This window comes from Galeopterus variegatus, unplaced genomic scaffold, assembly GCF_000696425.1.
Source record: "Galeopterus variegatus unplaced genomic scaffold, G_variegatus-3.0.2 Scaffold4642, whole genome shotgun sequence".
NCBI classification, from domain to species: domain Eukaryota; kingdom Metazoa; phylum Chordata; class Mammalia; order Dermoptera; family Cynocephalidae; genus Galeopterus; species Galeopterus variegatus.
In genome coordinates this window covers 17,449-34,721 of record NW_007730753.1, presented here as the reverse complement: position 1 = coordinate 34,721, position 17,273 = coordinate 17,449, and the positions used below count along the sequence as shown (strand labels likewise).

Here is a 17,273-nt window from a genome sequence, read left to right as displayed (position 1 = left end):
GGGGACAGACAGGACTGGTTTTACCCTGAAAATGATTTGTTGCTATGTGTTCAGAGTAGCAACATCATTCCTTAGAATGCTGGGTGTCCTTTCGGTGGTAGACCATGTAAGTTTGGACAAGTTTCTTAAATTATTTGACCCCTGATCACCTCATCTTAAAAAGGTAGGAGTAATAATGTCTACTTCACAGAAGGATTCCAAGGTTTTCATGTATGTGGAGAGCCACACACCAAGGACTTCACGTATGTGGAGGGTTGCGCACCAGGCTCGTACAGAGCAGTGACTCAGCAGGGGCAGCTCTCTCCCTGCCCCTTGAGGAGCAGCCAGAACCGAGCGTGGGAACTTGTTTGAGTTAGTTTCCTATGGCTGCTGTAAACATTACCACAACCTTGGTGGCTGGACACAGATTCGCTAATCTTACCGTTCTGGAAGTCAGAAATCCACATGGTTCTCACTAGACTGAAATCGAGTTGAGGCTGTGTTCCCTCCGTAGTCTCTGAGGGAGAGTCCACTTCCTTCCCATTTCCAAGTTCTAGAGGCTTCCCAGAATCCTCGATTCATGGTCCCCTTCCAGTATCCACGTCACCCCAACCTCTGCCTTTGACTCTCCTGCCCCTCTTTTGTACGGACTCTTGCGATTACATTGGATGCATCCAGATAATACAAGGTAATCGTTCCATCTCCAGATCCTTCACTTCATCACATCTGCAAAGTCTCCTTGCCATGTAAGATGCCATATTCACAGGTTCTAGTGATTAGGAGGATGTCAACATTTGGGGGCCATTATCCTATCGACCATGATTGCCGTGTCAGCTTCTGTAACCCACAAATATGTTCATTTAAATTATGGGCCCAAGCTTAGTTTAATAATTTTCTCTTAAATGCTGCTTCTTCCCCATCGTATCTATAATAGTATCATTATCTACAAGCTCCCCTAGCTCAACACCTGAGGGTTGTCCTTGCTTCCTGCTCCTGTACTTCCCACGTCCAATCAATCTGCAGAACCTAGTCAGAAATGCCACATGCTCCAGGCATCACCCCCACTCCTGCTGTCACTTCCTGGGCCCCAGCACTCACCCCTCCTGCTGGACACTGCTCTCCTTGCCACCCATCTCCCCTACCCCTTTCACCCCATTCTCCACACTACCCCCAACTCATCTTTCCCACGAACAGCTTTTGTCACCTCCCTCCTTTCTGAAAGACTTTTGCTGACCTCCCTCTACCTGCAAAGCCCCCACTCTCCCCTCAAGTCAGCAACCCCCCAAGGCTGGGCTCTTTCCCTGTCCCACAGCCTTACTCCCCACCTGCTATAGTACCTGCTCATACTATACAGGCCACTTGTACACAAGCCACTCCTAACTTGGCACAATTCACCCAAACACACTCTGTTCTTGCTTGCCTCTGAGACTGTGCTCGTCCTGCTCCAGCTGTCTGGAATGCCCCTCTCTCATGCTATGCCTGCAGAATTCATACTTATTTCATTTTAATCCTCACAAATCTGGGAAGGCACAGATATCATTAACTCTTTGTTACAGAAGGCAAACAAGCCACAGCATCAAGTACCTGGCCCCAAATCATGCATCTAGCAATTGGCAGAGCTGTAATTAGGTATCAGGCTGTCATCTAGTCTATTTTCTAGAACTTGGTGGGCTCCCTGCTTTACCGGGGTATGATCATTTGATGCTTTTGGCCCTTATTTTTCTCTTGAATTCTTCCAGATTTTCCTTGGTCCTTAAGGAAACAAAGCTAAGTTGTAGCAGTGCTGAGGCTACCTATGCCACCATGTCCAGTCTCTCCTCCAGTTAGCAACCAGAGTTCAAGTTCTTTTAAAAATGCAAATCCAGGGCCGGCCCGGTGGCGCACTGGAGAGTCCGCCGCTTGGGAGCCGCTCCCACCGAGGGTTCGGATCCCATGTGGAGACCGGTTCCTGCTCACTGGCTGAGCGTGGTGCGGGTGCAACACCGAGGGTTGCAATCCCGTTACCGGTCAGTAAAAAAAAGACAAAAAGGAAAAAAAAAATGCAAATCTACAACAGAGAAGAAATAAAATAAAATAAAAATGCAAATCTGTACATGCCATTCTAATGCCATTACCCATACCCTGGCCTAAGTCCCCTTAATGGCTGACTTCCCGCTGTTCTTGGGATGATCGTAAATCTCCCCGAAGTGCTGCTCTTGGGCTTTCTTGCCCAAGGATATACATTTCCTGCCTGTCTGTTCAGCCTCACCTCACCTCTTGCCCCCCTTACTTCTCCACTCCTGCTGCGCTGGCTTCCTTTCCACGCCATGGGCCCACCATGCTCCCTCCTTTCAAGGGCCTTCGCACATGCTTTTTCTTCTGCCCGAAATTTCTTCCCCTTCTTCTTGGTGAAGTTAACTTCCTCATCATCTTCCAGATTTCAGTTCAAATGTCACTTCCTTGGGGAGTCAAAATTTGAATACAGGTGATCTGTCCAATGCAAAAGGCCAAGTTTTTCCCACAAACCATGTTGCCTCTTTTTTAAACACTCTGCATATATTCTGACAAAAGAAATCTAAATATTAAAACATATTAAGAGTATCTGATTGAGTAGGGCCCTTAAAAAATGAAGAAAATTGGTTATTATTAGGATTAGCCAAGATTAGCCCCTGGCATGTCCTGACGACGGCATGATCAAATAGCCCACTGTTAATTCTGCTATTCCATTTTCCATGATTCTTACACCTCTACTGTATCCCATATCACACCTAGCCTAGTACTGAATATTTAGCAAAATGTTAAAGTATATTTTTATTATTGGTTGATTAATGACTGGTAAGTTTCACTTATTTATTATGTCTTTTTTTGGAAAACAGGAGTTTCTTAAACAACTAAACATACAACTACCATACAATCCTGCAATTGCACTCCCGGGCATTTATTTCAGAGAAATGAAGACATGTTTACATAAAAACCTGTATACAAATGTTTGTAGCAGTTTATTCATAATAGCTAAAATCTAAAACCTACCCAGATATCCTTCACTGAGTGAATAGCTAAACAGACTTTGAATCATCCATACCATGGGATACTACTCAACAATGAAAAATAACCAACTATTGACAAACACAGCAACCTGGATGAATCTCCAGAGAAATCTACTGAATGAAAAAGAGCCAATCCCCAGATGTTATATACTATTTGATTCCACTTATGTAGTATTGTTGAAATGACAGAGTGACAGACATAGAGAACAGATTAGTGGTTGCCAAGGGACAAGGATGGCATGGAGGTGGGAGGGAAGTGATGTGGCTATAAAAGGACAATAGGAGGGATCGTTATGGCAGTGGAAATACTCTTTGCCTTGTATCAACATCAGCATTCTGATTGTAATAAAGTGCTATAGACTTTCAAGATGATACCATTGGGGGACACTGGGTAAAGGGTACAAGGAATCTCTATTATTTCTTGCAACTGCATGTGACTCTACAAGTACCTCAATTAAAATTAAAGTTAAACAAAATACTCATATAGCTTTGGGATTTTGAATTGGTAAATATTCATGATGGGTGGAAAAGCATGGTAGATAGTGTACAGTTTCAATCGTATAAAATTGGATGTCATGTATATACACACAGAGGACACATCAAACCATAACTACTTGTGATTGTTGATGACTTTGTTTTTCTTTTTTTTGCTTCTTATATGTTTCAGTGTCCTATATGCACATATTAGCTTTTAAAAAATACGGGTTACCTTTTAAAAACATAACAGCTAGATAGGCAAAATAAGTTCTAGGGGCATACAGTAGTGGTAGGCATCTATAATTAACAATAATGTATGTTCTCAAATGGCTAGAAGAGAGGAGGTCAAATGATCTCATCACAAAAAGTGATAAATTTTTATGATGATGAATATGCTAATTACCCTGATTTGATCATCACACATGTATACGTGTATTGAAATATGCTCTATACCCTATAAATATGTACATTCAATATGTGTCAATTAAAATAATTTTTAAAAATTTAAAGTAAATAAAATTTAAGTTTATTTTTTAAAAGGACACATTTAACAAGGTGTATATAACACACTGAGGTGTTCAACACATAATAACTGTGGTGCTACAAAATTTCTTGTTTGTTTTCTTTTCTGGTGGTTTATTGGTTATTTCCTTATTATTACTAAGCATTTTATTTCCTTCTATTTAAGATGTATATGACATTGATCGCTTTCAGGCTATTTTCACAATGACTGAGGTTTATTATATTAGAATCCTTATTTTTTTATGTTCCTCTGTTGCCTTTCATACGCTACTCTGAATGTTTTCTGTCCTCATCAGAATACCATTTATAGAACTGTTGGTTTGTACTTCAGTCTCTGACAACAAAGTGTAATAATGTCTTCATCACTCCACAGGTTAGAGAAAAGTTTTTAGAAGTAGCTCTTCTGCCATCTGCCACCTCCCACCTCAAGTCTCCTTGTCTACTTCTCAAGGCCCCATGACCTCAGCACTGAATTATCCTTCAGCAGGTTGTCATTGTTTGGGAGCTTTTGAGTGGCTGTTGTTCAGATTTTTCTTCGGTCCTTTTCATCTCTTCATTTCTTTGCCAAAGTTCAATGCATTCTTCTGGTATCATCCTTCTTGGATTTCCACTCCACTTATTATCTTTTCCTAACGTGATTTATTGAAGTTTTGACTTTTGTTTTCCCAGTTACTGGAGTGATTGTAAATGTCCGTATTGTGATACAAATTCTTGCTCAGAGAGCCCGTGACTGCTGTGGGAATTTTGACTGCGAAAAGAGCAGGATTGGTACTGCATTTTATTAATTTTCGGGCTTTAATGTAAAATTTCTTTTTGCTTTCTCTTTCAGTGACTACAGAAAAAAACCAGGATCATATCACCAACCAGGTATTTCCTCACTTTTCATAAACTATAATATAGAATTTTGTTTTAAATGTTAATAATTAAGCATTTGTAAATGTAAAGCAAAATAAAAAAGGGTAATGCTAGTTGTTGCATATGAGGACACATCAATTGGTCACATGTGAATGATCATGTACTTTCTTTGTCTCCCCCAACCCTATTCCTTTCTCCACCACCAAAATAGGGAACAGTAGACAAATGGAACTTTGCCAGTTATGATTTGTAAGTGTCCCTCTGACCACGTGGTGATCTCTGCATTGATACTATCATGGCAGCAAATAGATACTTTCATCTACTTTTCCCTTAACAAAGGCGACCTCCTCTGTGATTTCTCAAGTTTTGATTCATCCAGCTGAAAGTCACTCCCTCCCAAACAGCTAAGCACTGAACCCCTAGCAGGGAAGATGTACCACAAGTTCACTTTTCATTCTGGTCTTTCATTTCTACTCAGTTACCCAGCATCTTCCCGTCTGCTTCACTATTTTCTTATCCAATCTTTCTAATGATCTATTTTTTTGTATCTTCAAGTAGACAGAGTCCTTCTATAGAGCTGTGTAAGGACATGCAGCCACACATATAAACCAGGGGCGGCCTTCACCAAAAGCATTCCATGCCCTGCACATCTCCTCTTCCCACAGGCCAGTTCAGCCACAATTTCTCCAAATGCTGCCTGTGCCTTGGACTAGAAGAATACAGACATTGGCCTGTTGCAAAATATGCTCATGTTTCAGGCACAGATACAAATCTCCATGTCTTTTTTTTTTTCCTCCTCTTGCACAAATTACAACTCACCCTTGACAAGGAGAAGAGTGGTAAGTCTACATGTATACCAGTCAAGGGTACATTTTTCAAAGTCTTCTAGTGCACTCCAAAATAAGTTCCAATTCCAGTTCCCCTTGTCAATCCACCCAAATAAAATTCTAAATTTACTTAATCTATGCCAAATACCCTGTAACTCATCAAGTTTTAAAAACAGTTAACTCATTTAGCTAATATGCTATACTGCAAATTCAGTAGGCAAAACTTAATGCTTATCAGGTGCCATATTGCTTTTGAATATAGTTGTAAATGTTGACTTGTAGTAGCAGCCACCTTAATACATGAAAATGCCATCATTGTGCAATAGCAAAATCAGTTAGCCTTTCAAATAGTTTATTTGCCTTTCAAACCTACTTTCTTTATCATTGTATTTTCAATTATTTGTATGTACTCAAGTGGTTTGGTGAGGCTGGGCAACAGTTATCCAATAGTTTATTGCTGCTGATTTTGTTTATCTAAATCTTACAGGGAACACTTTTCCTTATAAAAAAGACCTGTTTTCTTTATTAACTTAACAAGTTAAAGCAGTTGGTCAAAGAGCATACTAAGGCCACTTATGGGCAGATTTTCATTTCCTGTATTTTCCTTCTTTTTACATTTGGCTAAACTAATAGAACATGCAGACACCAAAAAAGAACACCAAATATTTACTCATAATCTTAAACATTGATTTGATGCCAGATAAAATCATAAAAGCTTTCTAATTCCAATAAGAGAGTGAAATTCTTTGGACTTTTACATGAGAGAAAAAGGTCTTAATATTTTAATTCAATAGTTATTCTCAGAACAGATGATTGTATTGTTCCATCATTGTCTAGGAGCTTATATTTCTAATCTTACAGTGGAATTTCTACTTATTCTTCTCCCAAATAGGGAAGTGTGCCTTACTGTCAAGAATGCACTGGCAGGGCCGGCCCGGTGGCGCACTGGATAGTGCGCCGCTTGGGAAGCGCGGCGGCGCTCCCGCCCGAGGGTTCAGATCCCACATACAGACCGGTTCCCGCTCACTGGCTGAGCGAGGCACGGGGGCAGCACCAAGGGTTGCGGTCCCGTTGCCGGACCCGGTCCGGTGCGGGGGCGACACTGAGGGTTGCGATCCGTTGCCGGACACGGAAAAAGACAAAAAGACAAAAAAAAAAAAAAAAAAAAAAAAAAAAAAAAAGAATGCACTGGCAATACAGTTCAAAGACGCAATTTGTCTGTAGTCTGGAAAAAAGTCAAAAAATGAAGTTACCCCCCTTTTAAATCACTTTTTCAAGTCACCCCCTTTTTCAAATCCTTGTGCCTCCAAAAGAATTTGGCTCTTGAAAACTCACTTTGTATGATCAATACGAGGTTCTTTATCAGAAAGGAATGTAAAACGAGCACTGCTGAGCATTAATCTGGCCCCTAAACCCTTCCCACCAGGCACTATAGATTGTGTAATTAAACTGAAATTGAAAATCGAGTCCTTTTTTCCCCCTCCATTAGGCAGTCTATGCGTTGTGCACCGGTGTGAGAATCAGGGCTGGAGTGGAGGGACACACTAGCCTGCTGGCCAATGTCCAGGGTGTGTTTTCAGCCCACAGCTATTTTACCACACCTGAGCTCTGAGAACAAACAACTATTGGAGTCCTCGGGAGGGAAGCTGGATTCTTTCCTGTGTAATTCACTGGGGAAATTAGTATGCTTTTTTAAAGTAACTTGTTCACGCAGCTTGTTTACGAGAAGAGGACAAAAATGAGCAGGGAACGGCTTGGCAGCTCGTGTCCCAGAATGGGATGAATGCATGACCCATTTTTTTCAGCTGCTTCTTTGGCGATTCAATGTTGCAATAATTACCTATCGGAAAAAGCGTTACTTGCAGAGATGAAATCTCCTGTAGGTTTTCTGAATAATTCTTACTGTGGTAGATTAAAGATAATACCTTAAATTTTTACCAAAAACACTTTCAAAACCAAATGGAAATATATGGTCAGCATGAGACTGGGAAAACTGAATGTGAAAATCTTTTTAACTTTCGGAAACTGTGTTATTATGTAGTAGATAATTGAAACCTGTAGTAAATTAACACCTTCTGTTTCTGCCTTTTTGTATAGTGGACTGTTGAAACCCATAGTGGATGTACACTTGTGTTTATGCAGATAGATGACAAAGAGGGACGCTGGACATGGGGCTCTGCGTCTTGTGGAGAGGATGTCCACTTGTGGAGAACCCCACAGCTCAGGGCTGGTCGTGAGAAGGGCTTGCATTCACTGACTGTCCAGTTCAGAGAGAGCCAACACCATCCGCATGCATCATGGCCCTGTATTCGTTTCCTAGGACTACCCTAACAAAGTACCACCAACTGGGTGGCTTAAAACAACAGAAATGTACTGTCTCACAGTTCTGGAGGCTCCAAAATCAAGGTGGCAGCAGGGCTGTGCTCCCTCTGAAACTTGAAAGGGAGGAGCCTTCCTTGCCACTTCCTAGATTCTGGTGATTGCCAGCAATTCTTGGTGTTCCTTGGCTTATAGCTGAGTCACAGCACTCTCTGCCTCTGTTATCACATGGCTGTCTTCCTGTGGGTCCCTCCTCTTCTTACAAAGACTCCAGGCATATTGGCTTAGGGCCTGCCCCAATGGCCTCATCTTAACCTGATTACATCTGCAAAGATTCTATTACCAAATAAGGTCACATTCATAGGTACTAAGAGTTAGGACTTCAACATATCTGTTTGGGGGACACAATTCAACCCATAACAAGCTGGAAATCTCAGAGTCATTCTCAGCTCCATCTCTCCCTCTGACCACCAAGTACTTTGATGTGGCCTCCTGCAGACCTCCCCGAGCCAGCTCCTCCTTCTCCACTGCAGTCCTTGCTTCCTCCAGGGCCTTGGCTCACCTGCTTGGTGACTTCCGGTGGCTCTTCTGCCAATCTCACCACCTTCTGTTCATTTCCATTCTGCTGCAGTTTGCCTTCGAAAATACTGATCATCTAGCTGAAAACCAAAAGCTAAATAGAAAAAACTTCCCCCTTGTTAGCTGTGATTATTAACCCTGCCTGTGCATTATAATCACCCTTGATGCTTGTTAGAACAGATCCCAAGACTCCCAACCTCAACCCCAACCCCAAGAAATTTGGACTTGGGTTCAGACATAGCATAACCTCAGACCACACCAAGAGGGGTCAGATGCCTTAGGAGGCTCCAAACCTCACAAACACAGAAATGAGAAGACATAATTTTTTCTTTCTTCTCAGCATCATGTTTTAAAGTTTGATAATCAATTGAGCTCACACAAAGTATGGGAGAAAGATACAGCAGCTGAACTGGGCCATCTTGTTGAGTGGGGTGGGGTTGGGCTGCCTGTGCTCTGTGAAACTAGACAAAGAGAGGCTGCTTTAGTTTCTAGGCAGCCACCCCACATCCCTGATGTGGGAGGCAGCCTAGGCAGACTGTGTTCTCCAGGTAACTGAACTCCCACCCTCCCCTTCTCTGGGTAGGGGTGGTGTGGGTGGGTATCATTTGGGGTGGTGCTTAGAACCTGCTGGCCATCTGGAGTCAGAAAAGTGAGGCATAAGGTATGGGAACCTGCCATCCCTAATAACCTGAAGACCTTGACCGAGTCATTCCCCAGCCTCCATGGGGGCAGGTGCAGCCACTGCCCAGGAGTACCCAGCCTGAGTCCAGCTTCTACCTTGCCCTCTGCATGAAGGTCCATGTGACCAGTCAGGCCTCAAGTGGCAGGGTGGCCTTCAGGGAGAGCAGTCTATTAGGACAGGCTACAGACCTGGATGGGAATAAGGACCAGGTCTTGGGTGTAGTTTCCTTGAAAACTTGGAAAGATTTAGACGTACAGTTCAGACGCCTCCGTTCATACTCTTGCTCTAGGCTCCATAAATGTTTGGAACAATCCTGCTCAGACATCTGCAATTTTAAAAACTCAGTATGTGATTCTAATGAAAAACCAGGATTAAAAAACCATTTACTTATGGTCTATAGGATAAATTCCTAATCTTGAGTACAAAGCACAAAGCCCTGTGGCTACTTAGGATAATAACTCATACTCCCCATCTTTCTAGACTTATTTCCCATTCTACTGCTTTATGTAAAGCTATCATGTCCTTTATAAAACTGTTCCATCAACATACTAAGCCCCTCTCTGCATGTACAAAATTGACTCATTTAAGACCTAACTCATATAGTAGCTCTTCCATGAAGTTTTCTTTCATCATAGAGCTAAAAATAATCTCTTCCTCTTTTGTGATCCATTTTGTCTGCCCCTTTACTATAGACCTTTGCGTTTTCTACTCTATAATCTAATTATTCATATTGCAATATGATTTTTGTGACTAGATAGTAAGATCCTGAAGGGAAGAAATCATGTTTGGTTCATTTCTATGTCCACTGTTATGCCTTGTACACTGCTATGAGGTTGTCACTCAGGAAAGGAACCAAACATTTAATTAAGAAATTTAACAGAGTATTAGATGGCTGGTGACTGCCTCCCCTAGGTATTTTGGGAGGACAGCCCCAAGCCTTGGTTTTGTGGAGTTTATAAAGGCAAAAACCATATCCTGCTGGCACACAGGTTTGTCCAGGTGCACAGAGCAAACTAGGTAGCGAGGTTACAGAAGCCAGAAGTGAGCAATTAAAGCAATCAAGCATAAAAACTTTCATTGTGTATGGTTCCTGTTCCCATGTAACAGTTCACTGTGTATGGTCCCTGTTTCTATGCAACAGTTTTTGTTTCTGTGTCAACGGTTTCTCACATGGGGAGGGTAGTCTGACAATGAGAACGGAGCACCTATCCAAGATGGCATTGGTATTGCTCAGGATTCTCTGCTACAGTTCACCATAAGGACCCAACCAATTGCTGGTCAAATGTGAATTCTCAAGCTCACTAAATTATTATTCCAATAGCCAGTGAGACTTCTAAATTTGGGTAGTCTTCTCCTTGTGCACTGGAATGCTCCAACCTGTTGTGTCATTGATTCTTATAAGACAGGAACCAGGTGTTGTCCTTTGCCCTCCAGGTAAGAAACCTAAACCAAGAACAGAAGGGACAGGTCAGGACTGCACCTGGTCTCGATGAATAATGATCACACAGCGAGGGGAAAGAAAGGATTGAAGGGCAGGGAAATATAAATCCTCATTTTACCTTCATGTCCACCTTCCATTTTGCCTGCAGATCATTGTACAGTTTGCTTGGCTCAAGACTTGGGCACCTATCTTTATCCTTGAATGTAAGCATCTCAATGCCATTCACCGGTGACTTTTCAGTGTACCGTGAACTTTAGAACTTCTAAATTTAAAGTGGGATTGCATTACCTTGCACTATTCTTATCAAAGTGGCCATGCACTCAAGAAGACAATTTTGACTTAATGGTAGTTTCTCTTTGCAAGTTCAGGATTGATGAAGCTAGTGAAGATCCCATCCCCCTAGTTCTCTTTTAAGATTACCTTCAGAATTGAAAGCTGCTCTTTTAGAAAGCTATCCAATTTGTGAGTCTTTTTTAACATTCTTGAAATTGAGACTCAAAGGATTACAAGGTGGTGGCAGTAATGTGGTTAACAAAGGATTTATAAAAGATGATCTTTATTAAAGGTTAGATGGCTTTATACCTAGAAAATACTTAGATGTAAATGGCAAAGGGCTGGGGCTCACCTCTTTAATCAGAAGCAAAGAAAGTTAAAATATTGTGTCACGATGTCTGTGGAAAGGATATAGATTGAAAAGACAAAAGGAGAATAAGAAAACGGACCTTAGATGTTTTAAAATCATGAACACCAAGAAGAAAAGAGTGGTTGGAATAAATACTGTGAGAGCTGTTAGCAATCAAATATGCAGGTGGTTCTCACTCCAGCACTCACAGTGCTTCTAAATAATTGCAGCCAATAGTTGTGCTAGGCATGCAGTTCTCCATATCCCATTTATTTGTCACAATCACCCTATGAGAGCCAGTATTTTTCTCTCCATTTTATAGAGATGGAAACTCAGAAGCAAAATCAGGTTTAGTAATTTTCCAGGGCCTGCCATGCTTAGCACTAAATTAATCATAATAATGTTAGCATTACTGATATATGCTTGATGAGCTTTCTGTGTGCAGGCACTATGTTAAATTTTACATAAAACTATCTCATTTGAACATCACAGCAGTAACCCTGTGAGGTAGATATAAATCAAGGGATTCAAGCTTAGTGAAGTTAAGTAGCTCACCCACGAGCACGCCCTTGGTAAGTTGGTTACACCAGAACTGAAGCAGGCAATCCAGCTCTACAGTGTGAGCACCAGCCACTGTTCTATGCTGCCTGAAATACCTTTATTTAAAGGCACACTCCTGGCAAGTGGCAGAGCTCAAATCTGAATGCAAGTGTATTTCATTCTGAAACCCTTTCCCTTCATTATGCTGTACTACTACTTCCTCTGGAAGTTGTCCTATTAATTAAAGGTTCCCATTTGTGACCACCCTAATCAGCACCTTAATTTTGACACCAGCACTGAAGCAATTGGTTAAAAGACCTGAAATACAGATATTTATGATGCGGTATGTCTTTTTCAAAGTGTTTTAACAATCAAGATGAACATACACTTACTCTGGGGTCCCTGTTGAGCACTAAATTGCTTTTTTAATTAAATAAGTGAAAAATCAAGTGAATATGGTCTAAAAGAAAACTGTTTTTCACCTGAAAAGAGATTAAAAACTGGGGGAAAAGTACACACTTGGATAATCTGTTCCCTGCTGGCAATTTTCCTTGGCAGAGCCCAGATAGAATTATCATGGACATAAAATGAGAATTGAAGTAGAAACTTATATTCTCACTGACTATAAAATGTTCTCTTGCTCTTTTATTTTCTACAGAAGTACCTTCTAAAAACTCTCTTAAAAGTTCTTGATTGCTAATAATAACAGTGTCATTGTATATGTACTTATGTGAGAAAATATAAGAAACAGAAACTATACTAAAAATATGGCATCTGTTAAAAAGAATAAAAATAGTTAATTTACTATCTGATGTAAATGATTCACACCACCTAAAGTGCTATCACTCCACAGGTCAGTAAAATCTACTCCATGAATAATTTTCTACTCAATCTGTTTCTCTTCTTTTTCCTCCTCTTTTTTGTGTTTTTCTAATTATATCCCCCTGTACTTGCTAGTAAATGTACCTGAAGATGAGCTGAATAACTGAAATTTTTCATCTTAGCAGATTTTATTAGCACAATGGTTGATGCCATTATTTGGGATTTTTCTCTCAACACATAACAACAAATCTCGGTAGCCACGTTCTACTAGCCAGGAGCACAGTTAGTACACACCCTTCAGCATTTGGTAATTCCAACACCACCTTCATGTAGAAAGTCTTCCACTCACTTCTTAGGTTAAAGCTATTGTCAGAATGGGCCACAATCTGTCAGGTTTGAATATACATTCTAAAATACAGTATTTTCTTGTCTACCTTTAAACTATTTTACTCATGTTATTCTTTTTTCTCATGATAAGGAACTGAATGAAGGCGTCAAGTGAAAAGTGGATATGTTCTGGGATTGTGTGAAAGAGGCATTTGAGTACTTGTCATTTTTCATAAAAGTTACTTGTTGACATGAAAAAGTTGTGTTTGAAAAAGTAGTGATCAGTAGTACCAGGCCAATTCTGTAAAATCCATGTTATACATATATGGTCTAGATCCCTTAGAGCAGATACCCTCATATCTCCATCAGTGGACTCCTCTGATATTGTGTGTAGAATTTGTGTACAGGGCTGGCCCCATGGTTCACTCAGGAGAGTGCAGCGCTGGGAGCGCCGAGGCCATGGGTTGGGATCCTATATAGGGATGGCTGGTATGCTCACTGGCTGAGCGTGGTGCAGACCACAGCCGAGGCCATGGGTTGGGATCCTATATAGGGATGGCTGGTACGCTCACTGGCTGAGCGTGGTGCAGACCACACTGTGCCGAGGGCTGCGATCCCCTTACCAGTCAAAAAAAAAAAAAGGAAAAGAATTTGTGTATATCTGCATTTTGCTGAGGAAAATGCTCCCTGGTGATCATCAGAGCCTCAAGAGTGAAGTAAAGTACCCCAGAGAGTTTTCTATCTCTCACTAGAGAAAGTGACCACAGTTATGCATAAATAGAAATCAGTTTTATTTAAGCTTTATTTTGTAAAGTAGCACTTATCAGAAAACGAATTTCTAGGAAAGAAAAGAAATGGAGACAAATAGTGGAAATTCAGAGTATGAGTAAGGATCTAGTGGAAGCTATCTCGTTGTTACCATCCTTAATGTAGAAAGACTTATTATCCACATAAGTATTACGTTACATTCTGTGGTTGATCATCAAACAGGATGGAATAAACAGGATTCTTCACTGTTTCATCATTGGTATGTGCCTTGTTCAAAATGTATTAAAAGGGAATATTTTCATTATGCTATTACTGGATAATTCAATTAGGCCAATGTTCTGTGGATATGGAAAAATGTAATTTACTATGTTGAATGATTAGCCAATCAGATTTCTCTCATTTTCTAAGGCAATGGATTGACTAAAATGTGACCATAAACAAAATAGATTTTATTAGGCATAATCCACTTTGTAAACAAATGAAATTAATTCTTTGCCTGACCTAGAGCTTTGAAAATGAAAGACCCAAATTGAACACATGCTTCCAATTTTGATTCTGTTACTAAGATGACACTTAATATAAAAGTTACAATTTAACTTCCCCTCAAGTATTCCATACTAGAGACTAAATGACTCTTAGAAACATGTTCATCAACAGATGGAAGCCACTTATGGCCTCATAAACTCCAAAGCAAGGAAATTATCTCAGCAAAATAGAAAGAGATTACAATAAAGTCTCATCTGGTTATCTCAGAGATGATTGATGCATTGCATATTGGTTCAGTGATGCAATGAATATTGACAGATAATCACCCTTCTTCATACAACAGAAATACTGAAGAGACAAATGCCAATGATGTATGGTTTTAATCAATCAATAAGCAATTTCATTCAACACATGCCCTGTATTTAGAGCTGTGCTAAGTGCTATGGAGTATGTAGAGGAAAGTGCCTGTTCCAAAGGGGTTTTCTAACTTGAAAGAAAAGACTAGCATCTCGGTGATAGAAAGCCATGGAAACCAGGTTCTCCAGTCCCTGGGAATTTATCAGGGATTGAAACGTACCTTCAACTTGCCTTCTTTCACCCCAGACTCAAGCACACAGCTCACAAGTGCCCACATGTTTTTGCATGTTTTCCCAGATTTGCAGGTGCTGAAATGCCAAGATATAAAATTAGTTTTCTTGAAAAGGCCAACATGGGTGGAGTGAAGACATTACCACTCCATAACCACAAAGTCTGGATGTGTTTCTGATGGTGATGTGGAGTCAGAAGAGGAGATACAGATGCCATGAAGACAAGGAGCTCTGTTCCAAGGCTGGCATATGAGCTGATCAGATGATCACAACCTCTGTGTGGTCTGTGTGACATGAAGAGAGACCCAAAGATCAGGCAGGGCTAGCTTACATTGTGGTTTAGCAGAAGCAAGAGCCCAGTACCTTGGCCATGTTCAGTAAAGCATCAGTCCTTGGTACTCAACATATATAATTCAAATTGGAGAAGAGAAGCAACCAAAGGTTGAATGATGTCCACCGTCCATTCTAACTGGAGTTGACTCAGACACATTTGGCCACCTCAAGGTGGCTCAGCACCATCAGTCCTTGGTACTCAACATATATAATTCAAATTGGAGAAGAGAAGCAACCAAAGGTTGGATGATGTCCACCATCCATTCTAACTGGAGTTGACTCAGACACATTTGGCCACCTCAAGGTGGCTCAGCATGAAGGGTGGTATTTGCTTGGATCTAATGGCAAGGAAACACTCTTGTAATTACAGATGTGATGTCACTGAGAGGCAAATATGCATTGTGTAGTGAGAAACATACAGTTTTGGAGCCAGACAAGTCTGGATTTTAATCCCAGCTCTAGCAATTGTGGGTTGTAAGATGCTGAGCACATTTAATGGCGATGTGATCACAACCACCTGCCAGAGCTGGAGTGAGGTTTTAATTCAATTGTGTAGCAGGTGGCACATGAGAAGCACTCAGTGGATATTCATTCAACACCCACTCTCACCACTCACCCTCTCCTTGCAGCCTTTAACTAAAGGAAAGTGGAGCCCTGGCAGGGATCGAAACAGACAGACAGACATTCCCTGCCATAAGGACATTCCTCTTCACTCGGGGGAAGCATGCCCTGGACCTGGGGATCTAGGAAAATTCCCTGTGTGGATCCTGAGACTTTCTTTCTCTTGCTATGGACAATCTGTTGTCCCTTGTGTGGGAAGTAGATGGAGTTAGTAAACTGTGATGTTACTTCTGAGCAAGTTGCACCAAGATGTGTTCGTTCCTTCCAAGAAGCAGATTATAGAATTGTAGTGAGGAAAAGAGGTGATAATTGAGTCTGACGGGCCTGTAGAGAATGGCTTGCTTGCTTTATGATATCAGTGTCTCTGGAAAAGATCGGGTAGAATCCTGTCCATCAGTGTCTCCTTATGAAAGAGAACTGTGTTTGGATGTCACTACCAGCCCTGCCACTGTCACTGCTGCTCTGACACTTGGCACTGCTTTGCCCAGGGCTCAAGTAGTTTTGGACTAGTAGGTAAAGGCTGGGGGAAGAAACAGGCCCCCAAGTATATGCTGCTTCCTGGAACTTAGGCTCTGCCTACAGGAGGTGACAGAAGGGGTTGCAATGCCCGCAGGTCCCCTCCCCTTGGCCAGTTGCACAGTTGCACTTACTGAGGCTGGGCGCAGGTGGCCGGCGCCCCTCTGGGATTCTCCCATGGCCAGGAGGAGCTCATTCTATACCAGCTCTGGGGAATGAAGTTGTGCAGACACTGAAGAATCTCACCCTCAGGCCAACAGAGCAGGAGCAGTGCAGCTCATACCTACCCTTGTAAAGAAAGAGGGAAAAAAAGAAGAGACTGGGGCCATGGCTGCTACTAGTGGCCATTCCATTAACATCTTGAATCAAGTATAGTTGTTTCCAGGAGAGACAAACTATTTTGGAAGCCCCCTAAAAGCTTCAAAGCTTAAAAATAATGAAATAAATAAAAAATTTTTTAAAAAAAGCAAAAAAAAAAAAAAAAACCAAATTTTGGAAGCCCCCTAAAAGCTTCAAAGCTTAAAAATAATGAAATAAATAAAAAATTTTTTTAAAAAAGCAAAAAAAATAAATAAATAAATAAATAAATAAATAAATAAAAATAATGAAATAAGTTTCTAAAGATAAAATTCGTCAAATGTATTTGAATGCATGTCCTATATCCTTCCTTTGTATTCTTTCCCGGACTGAAACTCTGAAAAGAAACCCTGCTCAGTGTAGCCACAGGATCCCCATGGCATGATCTGCTGCCACAGGCGACACTCTTCCTAACTCAGGGCCTAGGTAACCCATGGTAGCACCGAAGTGTGAGCTGTCTACACTCAGCTGGGGTTGGGCGAGGCTTTGGGGAGACTGCCTTGAGTAAAACCCGAGTTGTCAGATATGCAGGCGACGTAAGCCAGAGGGGCGTGTGTGTCATTCAAAGGTGCTGACACAGGCAAATC

General features: G+C 41.2%; 1 protein-coding gene across 1 annotated transcript in view; it reads left to right on the top strand.

Annotated features, from left to right (window-relative positions):
- The window catches only part of LOC103603503 (carbohydrate sulfotransferase 9-like), a 149,694-nt gene that overhangs the window by 116,388 nt on the left and 16,033 nt on the right, over positions 1-17,273 (top strand). Inside the window, exon 2 of the mRNA XM_008588033.1 lies at positions 4,834-4,871. Coding sequence (XP_008586255.1) covers positions 4,834-4,871 — 38 coding nt within the window. The remainder of the gene's footprint in view (positions 1-4,833; positions 4,872-17,273) is intronic.